The sequence below is a fragment of the Podarcis filfolensis genome (assembly GCF_964270895.1).
Source record: "Podarcis filfolensis genome assembly, chromosome: 13".
In the NCBI taxonomy this organism is placed as follows: Eukaryota; Metazoa; Chordata; class Lepidosauria; order Squamata; family Lacertidae; genus Podarcis; species Podarcis filfolensis.
Window position 1 is genome coordinate 19557182 of NC_139615.1, and position 22436 is coordinate 19579617.

A 22436-nucleotide genomic window follows, 5' to 3' on the forward strand; every position below is an offset into this window, starting at 1 on the left:
AGAGCATGGCACTCAGAGGCTTTCTAAGCACCATCTCTGTGCCTCTGCCCCAGCTTGTCTCTAGCCAGCCCTCATGGCATCTGCCCCCCACAGACTTCTCCCCACTTCTTCCTTCTTGTTCGCAGAACACCTTGCCCAAAACACAACGCCTCCCCTTCTGCCTGCCCCCCCCCCACTCCTCCAGATCTCTGCTTTATAAAAGGACACATTTTTCCTAGGTGACATCACCTTTTTGTTGATGTGTGAATGACTTGCTTCAAGCACTTTTGGTCATTCTTAGCGACTTTTATCTCAGGCGAGGCCCTGGTCTGGAAAAGGAGCATATCCTGTATTTTTCCACTGGCCTGGAAACTTCCATTCAATGCTTCCTAAATCAGCTAAATTCTACCCCTTTATTTATTTCTAACAGTCACTAATTCTAGTAGTTATGGGTGCCTTTGCACCCGCAAACTCCATTACCCCAGATCTGTAGAGATACTTTTGGGAACGGGGAGACCATCTTTGAAACAAAAACTAGCTAAATAACAATTCTCTTACCGGAGATCTTTTGGCTTCTAAGCTTCCTCTTTCGCTATTTGTCACCACAACACATTCTGCTATCGTGTGCTGCCGCCCCACAAAGCTGACCTTTGCAGAAATTCTGCATACCCTGCACTCCTTATGACAGGCAGATAGAGAAGCAAGAGAGAGAGATGAGATCCTCCCTGACCTTCACCCTTACTATGCCACTTCAGGCCAGTTCTAAGACCCATCCCATCATATGCCCAGCTTCCTCATACAGTTTCAGTCCCAGCATCATGCAGTTAAACATGTCATGGGGTCATGGCCGACAGCAAGATCCGCACTGCACTGCTGAGCTCCTCACGTCCACCCAACTTCCGATTCCTCTTCCAACTTGTTTTCATGACGATGACGAAGCTGAACCCAAGAAGACACCTCGTGGGGGTGCAGAGAGAACCAGGACTGGGTTGGTTCGAATGGACAGAAAAGCCTTGTTTAACAGAAGCTGTAGAGAAAACTATCCAAGAAAATGCATGTCTTCATCAAGTGTTGTATTCTGACTTCTTCAAAAACACCTGTGATAAATATTGCAAAAAGCAAACAGCTGAACACAAGGGTGTGCCAAGCGTTGCAGGCAGTGCTACTCCTACCCAGAGTAGACTCACTGAAGTTCATTAAGATGACTAACTTAGGTTTATTCGTTACAATGGGTCTACTAGGGTAGAACAATGAATACAGCCCACCAATTTTGATCACAATGTCCAAAACTGGATGCGGTGTGAAATTGAAGGGATATCTCTGTATCTGTGCTTAGGGTGGGTTGTTTTTAGGCATGTGTGGACAGCTAATTATCAATCATGTCATCTCAGCTGGAATGCTTGGGATAATTTCCTAAGCTTTTGCTACAAATTGTATGGGCCTCGTGTGCCCGATTGACTCAAAACTACCCCGTATAATTTATATTTTGAAAACACGAACAACAACATGAAGCTTCCATGGCAAATGGGCCTGAGAAAGAGGATTCTCATTTTGCTGGAATTAGAAGATCTCTGTCTCCTGGCTGCTGCATCCCACACATTGCTAGCTAGTTATTTTCAGGGGGCAGCGGTGGATAGGCAGAACAGCCTCAAGGCCTCCAGCTTGAGAACAATAACAAAGGGGAGTGGGGAGGAAAAGGAAGGAAAGACACTTTTTTGCTGAATCATCCTGAGTTTTCTTCCCCCCCCCCACTTGCGTCAGTGTTCTGGAGGAAGTGTTTCTGCTGAGTCATGTTCATGAGGGAAGAAGAGGGGATAGGGAAGTGTTTTCTTCTTTTTTTAAAACCCCCATGAATTTATCCCTCTAGAGAAGGTGCAGGGAACAGTTGACCCTCCAGATGTTGTTGAACTACACAAAGTTCTGGAACATCTGGCGGACCAAAGGTTCCCTACCCCAGCTCTAGAGACCTTGGTTGTCCTAGGCCACATCCACCTGGCTTCCCCCAAAGAACCCTGGGAACTGTAGCTTACCCCTCACAGAGCTCCAATTCCCAAACTCTTAGCAAACTACAGTTCCCTGGATTATTTGGGGGGGGTGTGCTTTAAATGTCTGGTGTGTTTACAGTCCTAGGTAAAGGTAAAGGTACCCCTGACCGTTAGGTCCAGTCGTGGACGACTCTGGGGTTGCGTGCTCATCTCACTCTATAGGCCGAGGGAGCCCACGTATGTCCACAGACAGCTTCCGGGTCATATGGACACCAGAGCAGCACACGGAAACGCCATTTACCTTCCCACTGGAGTGGTACCTATTTATCTACTTGCACTTGACGTGCTTTCGAACTGCTAGGTGGGCAGGAGCTGGGACTGAACAATGGGAGCTCATCCCGTCATGGGGATTTCAACCACCGACCTTCTGATCGGTAAGCCCTAGGCTCTGTGGTTTAGACCACAGCGCTACCCGCGTCCTAGCTTCTCTCTAATCCATAGGTTGATGGGCCTCTTTTACAGAACCCAAGAGGTCTGATCCTGGCCACCTGCTTCATCCCCAAACGCGCTTGCTAGTCCCATTACTTTTTAAACTTTTCTTTCCCTGCAGGTGATGTTCTAAACTAGGGTTGTTGTCCCCCACTTCCCTGCTTTTGTACCTTAAAAAGAGAGGAGATATTCAACAGGTACAGCTTCTCTTGCCCCCCTGCCCCCCCACTGTGGGACTCTAGGAAGGGGAAAGCTGTGTCTGTTGAAATGTGCTTCTGTCCAAAGGCTCAGTGTATCTGTCTGGAGGGGAAACAGTTAGGAATTGTATGTTTTTGTTTTTAAATGCAATCCTATCTACTCAGCAGTCAGTACCACTTAGTTAAATTGGACTTACTCCCAAGTATGTGGGCAAAGGACTTCACTGTAAAAGAGACCCATCTCCCCTTTCTTCCATCAAGAGGGGTGTTTCAACCTATCACCATCTCTCCTATCTGGTGTAATGGGGAGAGAGTACTGCCTTAGGATGAGAAAAAATCCACCTTCAGCTTTGGTTCATTGAAATGCTTGCGGCACGTCATCTTATTTATTAATTTATTCAAACTATAGATGCCTGCCTTTTTCACCAGGGGAGCTCAAGGCAGCTTACAAAGCAGCACTGACTTTAAACTTAATCAAATTACAGAAATCACACCATTAAACTACCCCTTTTGTTTAAAAGGCCAGGAGACATTAATCCAAACACATTATTGAACAGCCATGCTTTGACCAAATGCCTTAAAAAAGCCATTGTTTTAGGGCCTGACTGTTCTCTCAAGGTGAGGGGCCACCGCAGAAAAGGACTCGCCATCAATACCTCATATAATTGAGGGATTTGGAGCAAGATTCCAGGTGCCAGATTTGAAAGAAGACAAAATGTCAAGGCCTGTTTAGCTCTTTAAAAGCTAAAACCAACCCTTTTAATTGAGCCTTGACACAGATTGGCATCCATTTCTATTCCAACAAAAACATCTAGCCCCTGTCAACAAAATGGAAGTGACATTTCACACAAGTTGTAAGTTTCTGAATGCTTTTCAAGGCAGCCCCGTATAGAGCAACTTACAGCAGTCTAATCTGGAGCTCTCCGTGGCACAAATAACTGTGGCAAGATCTGATTTTATCAGGAGGCAGTCTTGGCTAGTGGTACCAGCTGAAGCTTCTCATGCCAACTTGTGCATCCAGCACAAATACAGGATCAGAGATCACCCTAAAGCCATGGGCCTGATCCTGCAGCAGTTGAGAACACAGCTCCTTCCTCTGGGCTTCTTGAGGCAGAGTCCGGTCATCTATTGTGTTATTTTGGCCACAGCAGGTGTAAAAATGCATTCAAGGAATTCAAAGCTGCAAACTCCTTAAGGTAGCAAACTTTATCTACGCACTTAAAGGTAAAGGGACCCCTGACCTTTAGGTCCAGTCGCTTTATTGGCCAAGGGGGCCACTGTACAGGGACCGAGCAACGGGAGCTCACCCTATCGCGGGGATTCAAACCGCCGACCTTCTGAGCAAACCCTAGGCTCAGTGGTTTAACCGACAGCGCCACTCGCAAACCCCAATGAATTCTACACCTGGGTAGACATGCATAGGGTTAATGCTGTAGATGGGAGAAAGCCCCACCTCGAGAAACTCAGATGCATTTGCTTTCCGAGTCAGCAGACGACAAAGGGTCCCCCCCCACATACAGTACCGTGCTTTTTTTCCTGGGGGGACGCAGGTGTACGCATACCCCTAAACATTTTGTGAATCTTTGTACTTTTGTCCATTTACTGTATTTCTTTCCCCCGATTTGAACTATAAAATGGCGATTTTCTTGAGTCAAAATGAGAGTACCCCCTAAACATGTTTAAAGAAAAGAAGAATTGCACCTATAGCTGTATCTCTGGGCAGTTCATTTTCTTTTTTGCATGTAAAGATTTTATTGCAACGCAAAGGCACCTTGTCCCTTGGTAACACCTTACAGGGCTGCAAATCGTTGAGAACCCGTGGAAGCCCCCCCCCCACCGCCTCTTTAAAAATCGGACTTCTTTCCATTCCCTTACGGAAGCCAGAAAGCCTCATCTGCTTCTCTATCAGCGAGCAAACGGGGCGGAGCCTTTGCGCTCCTCGCGGAGGGAGGTCCCTGGAAGAGCCTCCCGGGCTGCCTATAAAAGCCCCTGTTCGGGCGCACCCAGCTCAGATCGCTCTTTTTCCTGGCCTTCGCTCCTTTGCTCTTGCTTCAACAGTGCTTGAACGGAGCAGGATCGCGGCCGCCGCCCCATCATCTTCATCCTTAAGCCAGCCAGTCCAGTCGCCGATTTGCACCATGAGTTCCCAGGTCCGCCAGAACTACGACGCCCAGAGCGAAGCCGGAGTGAACCGCTTGGTCAACCAGTTTCTCCATGCCAGCTACAACTACCTGTCCCTGGTGAGCGTCCAGAAGGGAGGGGAGGAGGCGAAGCCGCGGCTTTTAATAATCTGTTGCTAATCTTTTTGGTTTCTCTTTGCATTGGGTATGCGATTGTTGCTCCGTTTTGCTTTTCCACGGGTACGTGGCAGGTAGAAATCCAGCAGGTGCGGTTTTCCTTTCTGGTAAGGGTGTGTTGTTTTCTCGCAGCATCTTTTAGTCTGCTGGATGCCAGCCAGGTGCCCTCCGGGAGATTTGGACTACAACTCCCATCAGCCGTAGCGAGCACAGTTGTAAAAGGGAATTGTAGCCCCAAAGCATCTTACAGGGTGCAACGATGACAATGGGTAGTACAGGGGCTTGTTTTTTTAAGCTCTAAACCTACTGAGGGTGGCTTTTCTCTCAAAAATTCTAAACAATAAAAGGGTCCCTCTTTAGGGGAGTTCAGCACTTAGGGGTTTCAGGTGAATTACCTTTCCAGTCAGGGAAATCTGATGGCTTAATCTTTCCAGCTATTGACTGATCAATGGGCGTTTGCCTTCCAACAGCACAGTCTTTTCTAAATAGTGCATCATTTTTTTGGGTTATAGAAAAGGGCATTTTTCAAAAAAATCTCCCCCCGTGTTGCTTTCTTTCCAGTGTTGCTACTTCACCTCAGTTCAGAAAGCTGCCTTTGTCTGATGGCTGGCAGTGGCTTTTTGGGTTCTCATTGGCTACGTCTGTATCTTGCCTGCCCTCGAAAGAGATGGAGCAGGCAGGTGCCTGGCTCTCCTTGTTCCTAAATCTCCTGGTCTAGCTGTTGCGTCTTGCTAAATAGGAGTAGAGTGGACCTGGCAGCCATGATTGCGTGGGACATATTTTTTCATGTCAACATCTTAGAGAGCTCCCTCCGCTGTCCTCGAGATCGGGGGTGGGGAATCTTCTGACTGAGGGCCACACAGCTCCCCAGAGCAATATTCCAGGGGCCACATGCCAGTAATGTTTGTAGGAGGGAAGCAGAGGCCAAAAACCTGAGGGGAAGAATGTGGTTTTTTTTTAAAAGGAGACTAGCGTGTGTACAGTTTCTGTCTCCATTTTGTTCCCTCCCCATTGGGTCTGCTGCCTGCTTCTTTCTTCATCCCTTCCCTCCATTGTGGGCTGTGGCAAAGTCCGCTGCCCTCCTGTTTACCCACTACTGAGTTCCCTTGAGTTGTGTGGTCTGAACAAACAACGTTGTGAAGATAGCGTTAATGATTTAAAAACAACAACCCTAACAACCTGTCTGCCTAAAAGGCCTGAAATGGAGGCGCCATCCAGTCTGTCTCTTGAACTCCACTTTGTGTGGGTTAAATTGGGCTGGGGGAATTATAGCTAGATTTGGATAAAACCTAAAATATTGCCATTGCATTTGTTAGGTAAGTTAACTTGCCCTGGTTTCCAGCCAAGGAATGTTGCTGCCTCTGAGGGGTCTCTATACACTTTATAAATCGTAACAGTTCCTTTGTGAGGAACCATTTCAACATTTGGAGTTTTTTAGCTTGGAGAAAAGGTGATTAATGGGAAGGAACAGGGCAGAGGTGTGTAAAATTATTAATGATGTGCAGAAAGTGGCTAGGGAGATTTTCTCCTCCCATTACGACACCAGTTTGTTTGGTACAGTGGTACCTCGGGTTACAGACGCTTCAGGTTACAGACTCCGCTAACCCAGAAATAGTACCTCGGGTTAAGAACTTTGCTTCAGGATGAGAACAGAAATTGTGCGGCGGCAGCGGGAGGCCCCATTAGCTAAAGTAGTACCTCAGGTTAAGAACAGTTTCAGGTTAAGAACGTATCTCAAGAACGAATTAAGTTCTTAACCAGAGGTACCACTGTATAGTGGTTGGCGTTGGACTAGGACCTGGGAGACCAGGGTTCAGATCCCTAGGCCACGAAGCTCACTGGGTAACCGGATTGTTTTGAGAATAGAACGGGTATGGGGAGACCACCTTGGGTTCTTGGAGGAAGGGTGCAATATAAATATAATAATGTAGTAATAAATAAAAGCTGGTTGCATTTTTAAACTTGAGTGTACATTTCCCCACATTTTTATGTCTGGGCCAATAGGCATTTTACTGTATTTTCAATGGCCTATGGCTACAAACAGTAAATATTTATTGGATTGGAACTGGGAACATTTTGTGTTCATTTCTAGTTCTTCTTTGAGTAAATCTTGAGTCTGAGCCCTTGCCTTTTTTCCTCCCTTTCAGGGTTTTTACTTCACCCGGGATGATGTGGCCTTATCCAAGTTCTCATCCTTCTTCCGGCACCTCTCTGAGGAGAAGCACGAACAAGCAGAGAAGCTCCTGACCTTCCAGAACCGCCGTGGAGGCCGAGTTGTCCTGCAGGATGTCAAAGTGAGAATGCGGATGGCTTGGACAGGAGGGGTGTTGTGCTGGTGGATCAAGGCCTCCGTCATGGGCAGGAGGAATGGGAGTGGCAGAAATAATCTCCGCTTTCCCCCTTCAAAGCTCAGGCTTCCTCTTGACTTGCTGGGTGTGTTGTAACAGCTTTTCCATAGCACACTGTTATGTTTATGAATTGCATTTTAAAGTGTGCGTTGTATGCCCGCCCCCTGGGAAACTTAGCGCTCCCAATAAGCTCTCTAAGGTACACCTGTTTATTGCTTCATCAACATTGTAGCTTCATCTGTTCCCATCTGATGAATTGGGGGTGGATTAGTGGTATGAAATGCAAGCAGCTGCTTTGTTCTGCAAGTCTGACTGGATAATGTTAGCAGCTGTGCATGGAAAGAACAAGTGCAACTAAATGTTGCATTGTATCTTCAGAGTAGGAGTGCTCCTGTTCAGGGTACCATGCCCACATCCAGGATCTTAAAAGAAATTCAAGTAGGGCATTCCTTCACCTCCTTTTCCCCACTAAAACATTATGTTGCTACTGAGCATGCCCAGTTCTCACCGGGTTGCATTTTGGCTGCTTTAGGCTTTATTCTTATAGAGAAAAAGTACTTCTGCTAACATTGGGCTTCTCCCATGCTGTCCTCCCTGCTCCCAATTTAGCTCCATTTCTGTTGGCACTAGTGGGTTGTTGATGCTGAAGGTGTAGAACATTGCAGAACGGGATGTAAGGGCTGCTGGCCATGAAGGTGCTGCAATTGGCAGCCTCTCTCATGAGTGTTCTCTGCTGTTAACTTCAGAAACCAGAACGTGACGAGTGGACCAACGGAGCTGCTGCCATGGATGCGGCCCTTCAGCTGGAGAAGAATTTGAACAAGGCTCTGCTGGACTTGCACCAGGTTGCCACCAGCCACACGGATCCCCATGTAAGTCTTGCTGGAGGAAGCTAATGTGGTTGGGTTGGGGGTCATGTTGCCTTTCCTATCAGTGCCCACTAATCAACTACATAAAACGGGAAGTGCCTCAAAATTGGTATACTGTTTTGTGTGTGTGTTAAAAGTTTGGGGACCACTGACTATGCAGACTACCGTATTTTTCGCTCTATAACACGCACCAGACCATAACACGCACATAGTTTTTAGAGGAGGAAAACAAGAAAAAAAAATTCTGAATGAAACAGTGGATGTATCATTTTTGTGCTTCATGCTGCGGCCACAGACATGTGATTTGACGGTGAGTTTGGGGTAGCCCAATGCAAAGATCCTGAGGATCCATGTGGATCCATGCTTTGTAACCACGTTTTTGCACCATTGCAGCCCCAGGCAACAGTGGGTGCGTGATTTTTTTGGTGCAGGCTGTAGCCATGGACATGCTATGTGATCTGATGGTGAATTTGGGGTGACCCAATGCAAAGATCCTGAGGATCCATGTGGATCCATGCTTTGTAACCACGTTTTTGCACCATTGCAGCCCCAGGCAACAGTGGGTGCGTGATTTTTTGGTGCAGGCTGTAGCCATGGACATGCTATGTGATCTGATGGTGAATTTGGGGTGACCCATTGCAAAGATCCTGAGGATCCATGTGGATCCGTGCTTTGTAACCATGTTTTTGCACCATTGCAGCCCTGTTTTTGCATCAGATCATTGCTATGTGATCTGATGGTGAATTTGGGGTGACTCAATGCAAAGATCCTGAGGATCCATGTGGATCCGTGATTGGAACCACGTTTTAAGTAGGGAGGGAAGGAAAAACATAGAAGCGACAAGGAGAGGGGTGTGCAGAGAAGCAGCTGGCTAAGAATGCAGGAGAGGGGTTTTACCGGAGGGAGGAAAGGCAGGCAAAAGTCCCCCCCCCCCACAAGCCAGCCAGCCAGCTCTCTCTCTTTCTCTCCCCCCCCCCCAACCTGCATGTTGCCTTCGAGTCCCAGACGCACGGAGAGGAATTAGACGCTCTGCTTGCCTGGAGGGGAGGGGTTTTCTCTGCTCTTTGTTCCGTTTAAGCAAACACAGTAAGGAAACAGAAGCGGGTGGGCAGTAAGACCCTGAGGCAGAATGCAGGAAAGCAGCAGCTTTCCTCCCTTCTCCGGACGATTTGATATTTGCCTGATTTTTGCCTTCACTCGCGTTTGTCAGCTCCAGGGACCACACATTCGCTCTATAACACGCACAGACATTTCCCCTTACTTTTTAGGAGAAAAAATCTGCGTGTAATAGAGGGGAAAATACGGTAGCTTAATTCTGGTGAATGGCGAGAGCCAAAGTACTTACCCCACACCAGTCGATTGAACAGGTCTACTAAACATCTAAAGTCTTCCTAGATTTGTGTACAGGTTTATTTAAGGACTAGACAACTTTGTAAGAATAAAGATGGCTGGACTGCTGAATTCTTTGTGCCCAGTGCCATGGGATATATGCAACCATAATGAGATGTCTTACCTGCATTAATTTCCAGAAGGGTGTTTGTTGCAGCAAAAATAAGTCCTTGTGGTACCTTAAAAGGCAGCACTATTAGTCTGAGTTGAGCTCCCAGACGCCAGTTTGGCTGATTTCCCATTGAATTGTGAGCTCCAGGTTTCTATGGCCAACCTTCTCTTCCTCTCTCCTCCCAAGCTGTGTGACTTCCTGGAGACCCATTTCCTGGATGAGGAGGTGAAACTGATCAAGAAGCTTGGGGACCACGTGACCAACCTCAACCGTGTGCGTGCCAGAGACGATGGCCTTGGTGAATACCTCTTTGACCGTCTCACCCTGGGAGAATCCAGTGACTGAATCCAGAGATGCTGGTTCCCTCCCGACTCCTGCAGCCTCGTCCGCCAGAAGTGTGTGCTGCTTTGTGTGTGTTACCCTGTTCTCTCAAAAGCTGGCTGCTTAATCAGTGAGGCCTCTGTAACCCTACAGGGAGGGAAAAGTCTGTAACTGGCATTAAATAAACTTGGCATTAAGCACTACTACTTTGCGTGGCTTGTATGTATAACTACCGGGGTATGATGGCGTGATGCTTGGGCAGTCAGAAGAGTCATTTAATACTGGAATGTATCTGACTTCAGATGCAAAAAAAAAGTTACATTTTCAGATTAGAGCAAAAGTTGTCCCATACAGCATTCTGCAACCAATCAAGACATGAATCTCCTGCTATGTTGCTGGCAGATACTATTCACTGGTCTAGTAGTCTACCATGTTGGTAGGTAAGAGTTTAGTTTGGACAGCCAAATCTACCTCATCCTTCAAGTGGCATGCATAGTTTTTTCTTTCATTCCCTATTCTTTGCCACAACCTTATGATGTAGACTTAAGTAGGGGGTGGAAAGTCATTGGGTGGCCCTGCCTCAGCCTCCCCCAACCTGGTGCTCTCTGGAGTTGTTGGGGACTATTACATTTTCCACCAGTGTAGGTACTGGCAGTGATGGATGTGGAGCTGAAACCCTGCCCTAGTACACACTGCAGGGGGAATGAATTACTTCCATCTGTCCTGAATTCCATTGCAACTCACATTCTGACTGCATTGGAGAAGGGAAAAATTCTATGAAGATGAGACCTACAAGAGACCCCTCACTCTAATTTACCTTCTACCTACCCCTCAAGCAGTATGTGGGTGGCTCAACTTGGTACTTTTTAATTGATTGTTTTGCAACTGTGGGGCTGGGTGTTGTGCATCTTGGGTTGAGGTCCTACTTTTTCAGGCAAGGCTCTAAATTAAAAACCAGGGTTGAGAGCTGCCTTCTCCCAAGAGAGACCATTCGGTCTAGTCTTGTACTGTCGGTGCTTTGCCAACTGTGTGCAATATTGCAATGTATGTTAAACCAGTATTTGCTAGCCAAGATAATCTGAAGCAGAGATTAGCATGAGCAGACCTTGGGCCCCACTGCCAGCAAACCACGTGCTCCGCCTCTTCCCACTGAACTCTGGAGCACCATCCACCTCCAAAAGGTGCTTTTCCTTCTGAAGAAAAGACCCCTTTTCCCATTTCACTTTCATAGCCACTGTACTGGAACACACTTTTTCAAAGCAAAATTTATTCTTTAAATATTTGAGTTGTGTCTCGCAAGCAGCTTTTGTTCTTCAGAATCGATTCTCCACACCAAGGGGAGGGGGAGGGGGAGAGACAAGAGACCAAAAACAAAAACCTCAAGCATATTTCAACAACCATAAATAAAATCTCTAGGGTTTTCTTCGGGGGTGGGGTGGGGGTGGAAGAGACTGGATAAAAGGGTGTTGGCTCATGAGGGACCTTCAACCAAAGGGAGTCCCTTCTCAATAAGTAGAGTTGGTGAGAAGGGGAGAACTGGCTCATGATCCAAGCATAGGAGGTCAGGCAGTCCATAGGAACAGGAGGCACAATCAGAGGGGGATATAAATTACCTAGGCCACAGGGAAAGAGTCAGGTTTTTTAAAAAGTGATTTTCCTTCCTTGTTGCCAAAGTTGGCAGCAGATGCAGAACTGAAGTGACTCTCGGGTGTGTTGGCATTTTGCTATACCCACGAGGTAGTCTCTCTTGTGCTGGACAGAATATCCCCATGCCAACTATAGTTAAATGTCTTACACCCTTTCAGAAGCATTCCTTCTGCTGCTCTGAACAAATCAGGAACCTGCTTTGGACATGCAGCCCTCCTGCATCATCACTGCCACCCCAGGCTCAGAGTTTGCAACACAGCGGCCCAGAATGTCATAGCACGCTCTGATCTCAACGGCTACGTCCTGTCTTCAAGACCCCCAATATGACAGCCATGGGGGGGGGCAGCTTCTCTCCACATATTATAGACAGCAGGGTCACCCTATGAAGAGCAGCTGGGGGCTACAACCGAAGCACACTCTACAATGCCAGCAGCTTGCCTATCTTCTCAGAGCCTCTCACACTGGGCTCTTAGGGCCATTAAAGAACTTGCGTGTTTCACAGTGTGCAACCTTCTAAACCTTCCCCTAGAAACAATCGCCACTCAGAACTGCTTGCCCTTCTACAAGGGTGTATGCCAGGCATACTCTACAGAAGGGGCGATGGCTTTAAGACTGCATTCCTGAAGCAAGAGAAATGTAAGACTACTCTCATACAGCTTATTACACCATCCTTTGTAAGCAGGCAGTTGGCTCACCTGCTGTGCCCTTCGCCCTCACTAAGGTCAACATGGTACTTTAAAAAAATCACACAGAATGAATAATATTGCACTTATAATTGTCCCAGAATGTTGAGTGTCCACTAGGAGAAACAGTTCCTGGGCTATGAATATGGCTTCAGAAAGAAAACGTCCCTTTCAGCTGCCCTAGGAAGGAACCTCTGGTCAGTTCTCCTATTCCACTCCAGAGCACAGCCACTCAAGAGTGTTTTATACCACAAAATGAGTTCTAGATTTCTTCCACCCTAGAATGCTGCGCACCTACTCCTCTCCCTTGATCGCTTTAGAAACGAAGGCAATAATACCCCCGGAGCCAGACACATCCTGCAACAAGTGGACTACACCACCCTTTAGGATCTCTCCCGACAGCTTCGTTTCCCAAAAGGTCCAGAATTCCTGCCTCTCACATACTAGGGCCTTCCTTTTCAAGGGTTTCACAAATTCCTTGGGAAAAACAAAACCAGAAGGCAGATAAGATACACACCCAATTTATTCAAAATGCGTTGTAGTGGGAAAGCCCGCCTCTCTCCTGATAAACAGCACTCTCGAGCAGAGTGGGCCAATGGCTTTTAAAAATGCTTCTGGCCTCCTCAAGTTAAAGTTCCAGAACTTTGCTAGTCACACACACACACCGCACCCAACCAACTATTATAAAAAGGATCAGGAACTTACAAGACTATGTCCTCGAACATTCGTTTTTTAAAAAAGGCTGCAGTTCTTCCGAGTCAGTGGCACATCTGGGGGCAACGTTGCTACATCTCTAGACCCCGCACCTACCCAGTTGCCGGTTTAGCCATGGGCACCAAAAACCACAATGACCCCTCCTGTGTCCCAGAGGCAGCTCTCCCCTGAGCACAGAAGGACCCCCACGAACATCATGACAGCTCCTTCCAAAAAGTTGGTGGGACGCTTGTGGGGTGGGGAAACATGCCGCCTCACATTCTAGGTCAAGCTGAACACAGAAACGATGCACCTCGTGGTCTAGAGCAGCCATTTCCTTGCCCGTTCCACAGCACGGGCGCCACCGCCTCCCGGCAACTTCCACAACAACCCAATCCAGAGCAGACAGCCTTACACAGATTGGCGTTAGAAACGCGCCAGCCCCGAGACCCTCCTCAGTTCCGGAACACGCTAGAACCCTACTGCACTCCAGGACGGTTTCAGAATCCAGCACCAGAGAACAGCTGACCTATGGGGGTGGGGGGCAAGGTGTGGAAAGAAGCGGGAGGGCGAGCCGGGGCGCAACCGGCCCTCTCTCTCCCCCCCCCAGCTAATTCCTCTCCTCGCTCAGGGAGTTGGTGGGGCTGCTGAGGTCGCTGGGGCTGCTGGGGGTTGGGGTGCTGGCGGTGGAGGAGACGCTCGCTTCGCTGGAGCCCTTCTTGGAGCGCTTGCGCCACTCGGGGACACTACCCATCAGCGCCTGGGACTTGATGTTCTGCCGGTCCTTCTCCGCCTCTTCGTCCTCGTCGTAGCGCTCGTCATCCTCTTCTGTCTCGCTGTGGTGGGGGCTGGAGTGGCGGGAGACGGAGGGGGATGGCGGCACCGAGGCTGGGCGGGGGTAGCGGAAGCCCTCAGCCTGCGGGGGGCGGGAAAACGAAACAGTAACGAGGCATGAGAAAGTGCACAAGAGAGAATGAATCACGTGACTCCACCCCAGCTCCCTCACGGACTGCAGTACCTTGAACCCTGCCTCAACACCCATGGGGGTGGAGACGCTCCTTCAGGTATACTGGACTGAGGCCGTTTAGGGCTTTAAAGGTCAGCACCAACACTTTGAACCCCAAATAAATCAGACATATGTTCCCCCACCCCTCTCCTTGGCCACATGGTGCCTTACCGCTGTTGGTTCATGCGGCTCGTAGGTGAAGTTGTCAGGGAATGCCTTTGCTAGTGCCATGTGGCGGGCATACATGTAGTACTGCAAAGGGAGGAAGGAGACAGGGGGGAAAGGGACATTAGAGAGGCTCCCTTATTATACTCCCTTGCAACTTACTTTCTTCCACTGACACCCAAGCTGAAATCATATGCAGGAAACTTGAAATGTACACACATTTAACTTCTGTGCGTTCAGCTCTACACACTTGGCAAACAATTTTTTTAAAAAAAGAGAAAGGAAGAAGGGTTCCAGGGAAAACAACTTTGGCAATCCCACCTGCCACTGAACACACAATATGCGTCACTTTGGCATTACACGTGATTCCTGGAACGTAACCCTTGCGTTAAGCTGAGAGTCGCCTGTACTCATTTTCTGTATGTAGAGATATTTTTGTACGGAGGAGTGCAAGAGCCCCCCAACACCAGCTCAAAATACCAAGCACAGGGCTTAACCACCTCTGTGAGAACTAGGCCTCAGAAACACATCTGTAAGCCATTTATAAAGTGAGAGGTTTGGAGGCTCAGGCATTCTTCATCCTATCTCCAGATGTCCAGGACACAGTTGTTGGGACTCAGTGGCAAGAGAAAGACACTCTGCAGATTCACAGAGGCAGTCTAAGGCCCTTACGCCACACAGCCCTGGGCTGTTCCACGTCTGGTTCTCAGCAGAAGTTAATACTCCTGACCCTTCCTCGCTTTTGTCTCCCCTTCCAGCAAGCGCCACAGAAGGCAAGTTAAAAAACACGATAATGGTGGTCGGGTTAAGTTTCAGGAGAGGCATTTGGGAAACATGGTCAGAGCTGACCTTTGGAATGAGCATCCTCTGGTGGCAAAGAGGTGAGCTGCAGCATGTGGAGAACTGAAGGAGGCTGCTGAAATGCCAGGGAAGAGCAGGAAAGAGATTGCCACAGTGGGGTGAGATACAACAACACATGAACGTAAGAAGAGTCTGCAAGATCGGGCCAATGACCCATCTTGTCCAGCATCCTGTTCTCACAGTGGCCAACCAGATGCCTGTGGAAAGCCTGCAAGGTGAGGCTTGGACAGCAGCCCTCTGCCCACCTGCGATTCCAAGTATTCAGAGGTATAATGTCTCTGACCGTTGAGGCAGAACAAAGCCATTGTGGCTAGTAGGCTTGTCCTTCCTGAATCTGTCCAACCCTCTTTCGAAGCCACCTGAGTTGGTGGCCATCACTCCTCTTGTGGGAGGGAGTTCCAAAGTTTAACAATATGCTGCATGAAGAAGTGCTTTTTCCTTTATCTGCCCTGGCTCTCCCAACATTCCCGATATGTCCACCCTCCCGCTGCTGCAGGGGAAGCTCACCCTGCCCAGGTATTTCCAGTCTAAGAGGTCGGAGAGCCGCTCTGTGCGGTTTCGCTGGATGATGCGTTGCCGCCGCGTCTGCTGACAGAAGCTGTAGAGGAAAGAGGTCAACTGCGTGCACGACTCGTCCAAGGCCCGGAAACGTCGGTCAAGGATGTAGATCCCTGGTAGATTCAGAAAGGGTTAAAGGACACACGTCACTCTAATCCAGTATGAAGAGCTAAGAATGGATCAAACTGAAGCACAGGCCTGAACTTCCTGTTTCTAAATGAATGGTCATCATTTGAAGCACACAAACACAATACAAATCTGCTCTTTCCCACCCCACGGCTGTCTCTATGGTACTCTGCCCTATTTGCCCAGCGCTGGCAATTTGTGATCAGTCTATATTGCTGGAGCCCAACTGATGTGTGAAGCCTTGGCCTACTATCCCTCAGCCTGAGACGCCACGGGTCATGGGCTCCCAGCATCCTTTGCTCTAATGCGTCTGGTCCCACTGAATTTCCTTTCTCAAGGCCAAAGAACTCTCAGTTCCCTCAACCCTTCGCTCAGTCTGGCTGAATCCTCATTTTTTCTTAAAAGATGTTTTCAGAACCCTGAGTCAAAAGCCTTTCCCCAAAACCCAGTAGTTACTTTTTCTTTCCTTTTCAGAAAACCCAGGCTTCTCGTGGCTCAAACCCATTGAAGGAGCAGTCAGAGTAGAGTGACTTAATGGCTGTGTCTAATGTGGACAAGGAAGGGGCAGCCCCTCCAACCCCCATAGCATGATTTGAGAGAGGTTCTGACACATGAGCCTTTTCTAGTTCTCTTCTCAACCACATGAATTGGTGCCATCCTTCCTGTCTACCCCCATGTGGAAGAAATATGCAGTGTATGCAGCCTGAATACTATTTCAGGTAAAATCTGAGTGTCAGACAGGGACAACCAGTTCGGTGTAGTATTGGGTAGAGTTAGTGGTTGGGACTGGGAGACCCACGTTCAAATCCACAATTAGCTGTGAAGTGGGCTATTTGTTCTTTCTCAGCTTAGCCTGCCTCACAAGGGTTGTTGCAATGATAAGGTCTAAGTTTGTGCATGGGGAACCTTGCATGCTGCCCTGAGCTCCTTGTAACACACACAAACACAAAATCTATCTATCTGTCTGTCTGTCTGTCTGTCTGTCTGTCTGTCTTGGAAACATTAAAATCACATTCCCAGATAAGTCAGTGAGGCTTTATGGTGTTTGTATCTAGGTGAGGTTTGCCCCTTGGGCCACCATACTACCCTGTCTGTCTAAGAGCGCCTAAATGTGCTGTTTCACAGTTCATAACACCAACCATAGGCAGCTGGATCCGCTATATGTTCCTCCATGAAGCAGCCAAAGCCGGAGAGGTTGGTGGAGATGCTGGGGATGCCCATGACAGTGCATTCAGCTGAGAGAGAGAGAGAGAGAGAGAGAGAGAGAGAGAGAGAGAGAGAGAAGATGTCGGGGTTTATTTTTTTATATATAAATATTTATTAGATTTTCCAATTTTATATAAACACAAAAAGAAAATGAAAAAGAAAAATATTAAAAACAGATCAATTTCGATAACAGTCTTTCAATAACATATTTCTTTGACTTCCTCATACCTCCCCTTCTTGTTTTCTAGTTCATCCCAATAATTCAGCAAATCCTAATCTCTTAACATTCCTTTTAAGATAAGCCTTATTTTCATTCCACTTTTTTTTAAAAAATAATAACTTAAACAATCTTAATCCCCATTATCTTTATCATAACAGCTAGAGACCACCAAAACTCAAACCAACATCTTTTCAAAGTTCATTAATTTTATAGTATTTCTGTAAATAATCCTTAAATTTCTTCCAATCTTCCTCTGCTGACTTTTCTCCCTGGTCGCGGATTCTGCCGGGAAGATGTCGGGGTTTAAAAGTCTTTGGGACCTGCTCAAGAAAGTGGTCGGCCAACCCAACCAGCAAAACTCCAATGTGCTTTTTCCTATGGTAACATTAACAAGTTGAAGATGGTGGCAGCGAGCCTGAAGGGAACTGTCCACAAGATCTGGTTTCACACTTGCAGAAAAAGCTGCACTTCTCTCACTTAAAACATCACCATCATAAACTTTATTGCACTAGCCAAAGGCCAAGGCATCATTCACAAAGGGAACAAAAAGAAAAGCAACAATAACCATAAAAACATCAGGCACCGCAAATACAATAAACCAAACACTTAAAACAGTTATAGTCCTCATAAGTTTTCATGCTGGGGGAAAGGTCGTAGCTCAGTGGTAGTGCATGTACTATGAACGCAAAAAAGGCCCAAGCTTCAGACTCCGGGATCTCCACAAAGGGCCACAATGGAAAGCTGCTGCCAATCAGTGTTGGCTAAACTGGGCTAGATGGGCCACTAGTCTAACTCACTGTAATGCACATGATAGAAACAAAATTTTTGGTTTCCACATCCATCTACTGCTGGTTTTTTTTTTGGTGGGGAGGAAGAAGTGCTGATCCTTATATAGCCCAAACAGCACCACCCACACATAAGAGAGAGATATTAACATGCTTGGGGAATCCCAAGTTTTGCAGAAGTAAAAAAATAAAATTGAGGATTTTTTTTTGGGGGGGGGAGAAAAAACCAAAAGGTTTATTGCATGAGCCAATTAAATTTCTAGATTGTGTCTATAGTATATATGTTCTAATGTTACTGCATTGCTTATGCTGAAGACATGTTGTTATTAAACTGGCTTTTTGATACACTTTTACCTCCTCTAAAGGTAAAGGTAAAGGGACCCCTGACCGTTAGGTCCAGTCGCGGACGACTCTGGGGTTGCGGTGCTCATCTTGCTTTACTGGCTGAGGGAGGCAGCGTTTGTCCGCAGACAGCTTCCAGGTCATGTGGCCAGCATGAATAAGCTGCTTCTGGTGAACCAGAGCAGCACACGAAAATGCTGTTTACCTTCCCGCTGGAGCGGTACCTATTTATGTACCTGCACTTTGACATGCTTTTGAACTGCTAGGTTGGCAGGAGCAGGGACCCAGCAACAGGAGCTCACCCCGTCATGGGGATTCGAACCGCCAACCTACTGATCGGCAAGCCCTAGGCTCTGTGGTTTAGACCACAGCGCCACCTGCGTCCTGAGAACATGCTAAAAGTGTATTAAAACAAAACGGTAAAACACACATCAGAGCATACACCTAGTGCAGCCACTTCACATCTATTTCTGACCACTAAAACCTTCTACTTTTTCTTTTAATGCCTGCCACCACTTAGTGAAGCACCTGTGGAAATATGATGGAAAACATGCAGGTAAAAGATTGAGAAAGGCTCTGTGGTTTGTTGGGTGGAGACTGTAACCTACAATAGCCAGGAATGGCAAAGGGAACACATGCAGAATGGGTCTTAAGGTGCAGAATTCAGAATAAAGAGAACCTCCGCTTTGCTTTTTCCTGTTTTTTTAAGGAAATGCCTGGCATTATTTCAGAAGGACTGAGGCTTCACTGCCCGGCATGGTTCTCTGCGTCTCTTCAGGACAAGCAGAAGCAGAATATGTTCAGCAAAACAAACACATTTGTTTAACTCCATGGAGGTCTGGCTGCAGGCAACACGTGGACGGGAGGCTGCCTGGTAACCTCATAGATGTGGCCTTGAGTCTCACCATGGAAGAACGGCAAGTTATACACAAACCTGTTCCTTGGCATGCTTGCTCCTCCCCCTGCCCTTTGATTATCTATATTCCTGGTTGTGAAACTGTTCATTGCAATAAAAAAAATAAGTGCCAAGATTACGCACTTCAGAGCAATGAGGACAAGCTGTTTGCAACTGTGCAGAGCGCCCCCCTCAAAGGTAATCCATATTTGCAGTATCAGGTTTTGACCACAGAACTCAAGTTCCATCCTTGCACCATTAGGGTTGCTTCACTCTCCCGATTGCCCCCCTCCCAAAGAAGCCTACCTGGCGTGTAGCCCCACGGCTCATAGTAAGAAGGGAAGACCCCCAAATGGCAGCCTCTAACAAACTCCTCATAATCGACAGGAAGGAGAGGACTAGTGGAAGACAGGAATTCGGGATGGAAGATGACCTAGGAAGAGATAAGACACAGTGGCTGGAAGTTCAGTTGCCCAACATCCTGTCCCTGCAGACAAAACTGTTCATATATATTCCAGGGATGGAGTTCTAACTCACAAACAAGGTCGGGCCCTTACAGAGGATGTGAGGTCAGCTCCTCAGGGACCACCATTAAGCAGCCAGGCCCAGAGGAAAGCCACAGCAGCAGAATAAAATAATCCCCACCATCAACACAAAAAAGTATCCGTGTTCTGTTTGGGAAAATCTGACACTTGGCAGGTGGCGGAAGAACTTTCTTCAACTTCTCAACATCACAGACTTTATAGACTGAAGCTTCTGATGACCCTCACTGTGGTGAAACCAGGTTTATTCCTTCTGTAAGGCAGCCAAGTGCCTCAACTCTCGGCAAACTATCGCTGGTAGCCAGCCTCCTGGCACTTACTTTGACGCGGTCAGCGCTGCTGTTGAAGAGGCCGATGCGTCGGATGGTGTTGAGGATGGGGTCAGTGGAATCATCCAGCATGTTGTGGGTGCAGACTGGGGGGAAAGAATGGCGCTGGTTGGGGAGCGGGGGGAAAAAGCCCAGACACATTAATAGATGTCATTCAAAACCATAAAAACCTTAACAACAACAGCAAAAAAAGATATAGCTTGGTTAAGATATTCCTCATGATCTTTCCAGCCTGGTGTCCTCTTAAATTTTTGGGCTACAGCTGAATTCTCTCAGGGAATTCAGGAATGCTGATCCAATCACCACCATCCTGCTCAGCTAACATTTTAACTCAAATAACTAAGGAGCCAGGTTTCCTAGAATCCTCTGCTCTAACTCCTCTGGCTCCTACTCCTCTCCCCTCCGCACATGATGGCCTAATTTCTTATTCTTTTCTGAAAATTCCCTATTACCTGGGTAGCAAAGATGGCTCTCTTCATCATAGTGAAATCTTCTTTGTCCAGCATTTTGTTCATGTCGGGAAGATTCCCCCTGAGGCAGAAGAACAGGTAAGGAAGAGCTTAATGGGAATGGATAAAGGAGAAAGGAACTCTACCTCCCCATATTATTTGTCTACGACAGAATCAAGGTTTCCCAAAAGCAGAAGGCAAAGAACAGTGTGGGGAGGAGACCCCAAGACCTCATCCACTGCAGCCATGGCAACCCAGCCCATTCTCGGGGGTTGAGCCCCTTCCCCACCTCCCTCTTGCCTTCTCACAGGAGACCCACTTACACAAGCAGCGATTCGTAAAGCTTCTTGCCAAACTTCTCCTTAACCGCATTGGCTGTGTCCCTAGATTTAAAGCAAAAGGGAGAGAGTGAGAAAAATAATGAACTTAGGGCAGGATTCCTGAAGGCTTCTGAATCAGAAATCAGGACCACGAGGTAAACACAGGGAGAGCACTGGGGCTAATGGATCCCCCTCGAGTTTGCCAGTGAAGGCTAGCAGACTGGAGAAGAAAGGTGGATTTCAATATTTTTATTTATTCTAGCATTTGATAATTCTGCCTTCCTCCTGAGGCGCTCCATGCAGCCTCCATGATTCTCCCCCATTCATACTTACAACAACCCTGTGCGGCAGGTTAGACTGAGAGAAACAGTGATCATCAGCACCATTAAGACGGGACTGGGGAACATAACTGTTGCACAGCAGTAAGCAGGCCTGGTGCCAGGCACTCAGAAGGAGCATACGAGGACACACATCCGTCACAGCAATGCCCTTTTTTGCCGCCACAATTTTTATCATTTACAGCAGAGCTTGTGGGCACTAAATCTCTGCAGTGAATATTTAGGTGGGGGGAGACATCTTCCTGATGTCACCTGGTAAGCTGAGGGAACAAAGTGGAGCACAGCAATGAAGGAGGCATCAGGCTGAGGGAGCCTGAAGCGGCATGGCGTGCATGTGGTGGTGGAGGCCCAGAAGACATTTTGCCCAGAGCCCCCTCAAACCTGGCAGCCCTCCTGAGTGACTGGCCCAAGACCAGCCAGTGAGTTTCATGACTGAGTGGGGATTTGAACCTGTGTCCCTCCAGTCCTAGTCCAGCACTAACCACTACACCACACTGGCTCTTCTGTCTCTTGGAAAGGGAGAGAGAGGCCTAGCGGCTTCTGGAGCAGGGAATGTTATGTGTACTGTGGCTCTTGATCCCCCCTCAGGGAGCATCTGGGTGTCCTGTGTGAAGGGAACTCACCACAGCTGCTTGCGGACCGCCTGGCCTTTGAGAGTCTCAACGTTGAAGTTGTTGGTCCGGGCTGGCATGATGAAGAAGGCCACCACTGTGGTCTGGCTGCCGTTGACCTGTGAGGAGAGAAGGTGAATGGGGTAGGTCACCCACGGCTTGCTCTTCCTGCTTTCATCACACAGGGCGCAAGCTGTATCACCTGCTTCTCTCACATATGCCATTACCTCCCATCAGTGCTATTTTTCTAGAAAAAGAGGTGCCGGAACTCACCACAAACGCCTCGTTTTCTTATTAACGGCAATGGCGCCCACATGAGAGGTGCTGGAACAGAGTTCCAGAAAGATTCGGCTGGGAAAAAAGCCCAGCCTCCCATCTCCACAACAATTGTAAACATGGAAAGGAATTCCAGAAGGTTGACTTTTCTTCCCAGAATTCTCAAAAGCAGGCACATCAACACAAGTGCACACTCCTCTTCTGTTCTCCCTGTTTGTACACACACCCCACGCCATTCTGGGATCATAGTTTCCCCTCAAATGCATGGTTCCATTCAAGGCAGGCCTATCAGAGGTCATAACTTGTGGAAGTGCTGCCTCTGACTGCTGCCTGGTTCACATTGACCCGTGACTGGGTCTTCTAAGAGGTGGAGGTTCCCTGCTTATGGAATGCTCTCT

General features: G+C 47.7%; 2 protein-coding genes across 5 annotated transcripts in view; one reads left to right on the forward strand and one right to left on the reverse strand.

Moving 5' to 3' along the window:
• The first annotated feature begins 4651 nt into the window (after positions 1-4651).
• Positions 4652-10189, forward strand: LOC310746549 (ferritin light chain, oocyte isoform-like). Its single transcript, XM_083580440.1, has 4 exons — positions 4652-4890; positions 7095-7241; positions 8042-8167; positions 9852-10189. The coding sequence occupies exons 1-4, from the start codon at positions 4789-4791 to the stop codon at positions 10008-10010; spliced, it is 534 nt and encodes a 177-aa protein (XP_083436566.1). The 5' UTR covers positions 4652-4788; the 3' UTR covers positions 10011-10189.
• Positions 10190-11236: 1047 nt separating this feature from the next.
• GYS1 (glycogen synthase 1) overlaps positions 11237-22436 on the reverse strand; it is a 29674-nt gene continuing 18474 nt past the window's right edge. For 3 of the 4 annotated variants that reach the window (XM_083580218.1, XM_083580219.1, XM_083580220.1), the window contains exons 9-17: positions 21775-21881; positions 20817-20876; positions 20497-20575; positions 20036-20149; positions 19480-19606; positions 16865-16960; positions 15549-15712; positions 14187-14267; positions 11237-13925 (exon numbers count right to left, since the gene is read on the reverse strand). In XM_083580218.1, coding sequence (XP_083436344.1) covers positions 13620-13925; positions 14187-14267; positions 15549-15712; positions 16865-16960; positions 19480-19606; positions 20036-20149; positions 20497-20575; positions 20817-20876; positions 21775-21881 — 1134 coding nt within the window. In that variant the 3' untranslated portion in view covers positions 11237-13619. The remainder of the gene's footprint in view (positions 13926-14186; positions 14268-15548; positions 15713-16864; positions 16961-19479; positions 19607-20035; positions 20150-20496; positions 20576-20816; positions 20877-21774; positions 21882-22436) is intronic. The other variant, XR_014540729.1, reaches the window with a different exon arrangement.

What these genes read in the sequence shown, in the direction of transcription:
- LOC310746549 (XM_083580440.1), top strand. Translation starts at nt 4,789, where the DNA reads ATGAGTTCCCAGGTCCGCCAGAACTACGACGCCCAGAGCGAAGCCGGA. An exon ending in GCTACAACTACCTGTCCCTG is followed by an intron (nt 4,891 to 7,094) that starts GTGAGCGTCCAG and finishes CCTCCCTTTCAG; the next exon opens with GGTTTTTACTTCACCCGGGA. An exon ending in TTGTCCTGCAGGATGTCAAA is followed by an intron (nt 7,242 to 8,041) that starts GTGAGAATGCGG and finishes TGTTAACTTCAG; the next exon opens with AAACCAGAACGTGACGAGTG.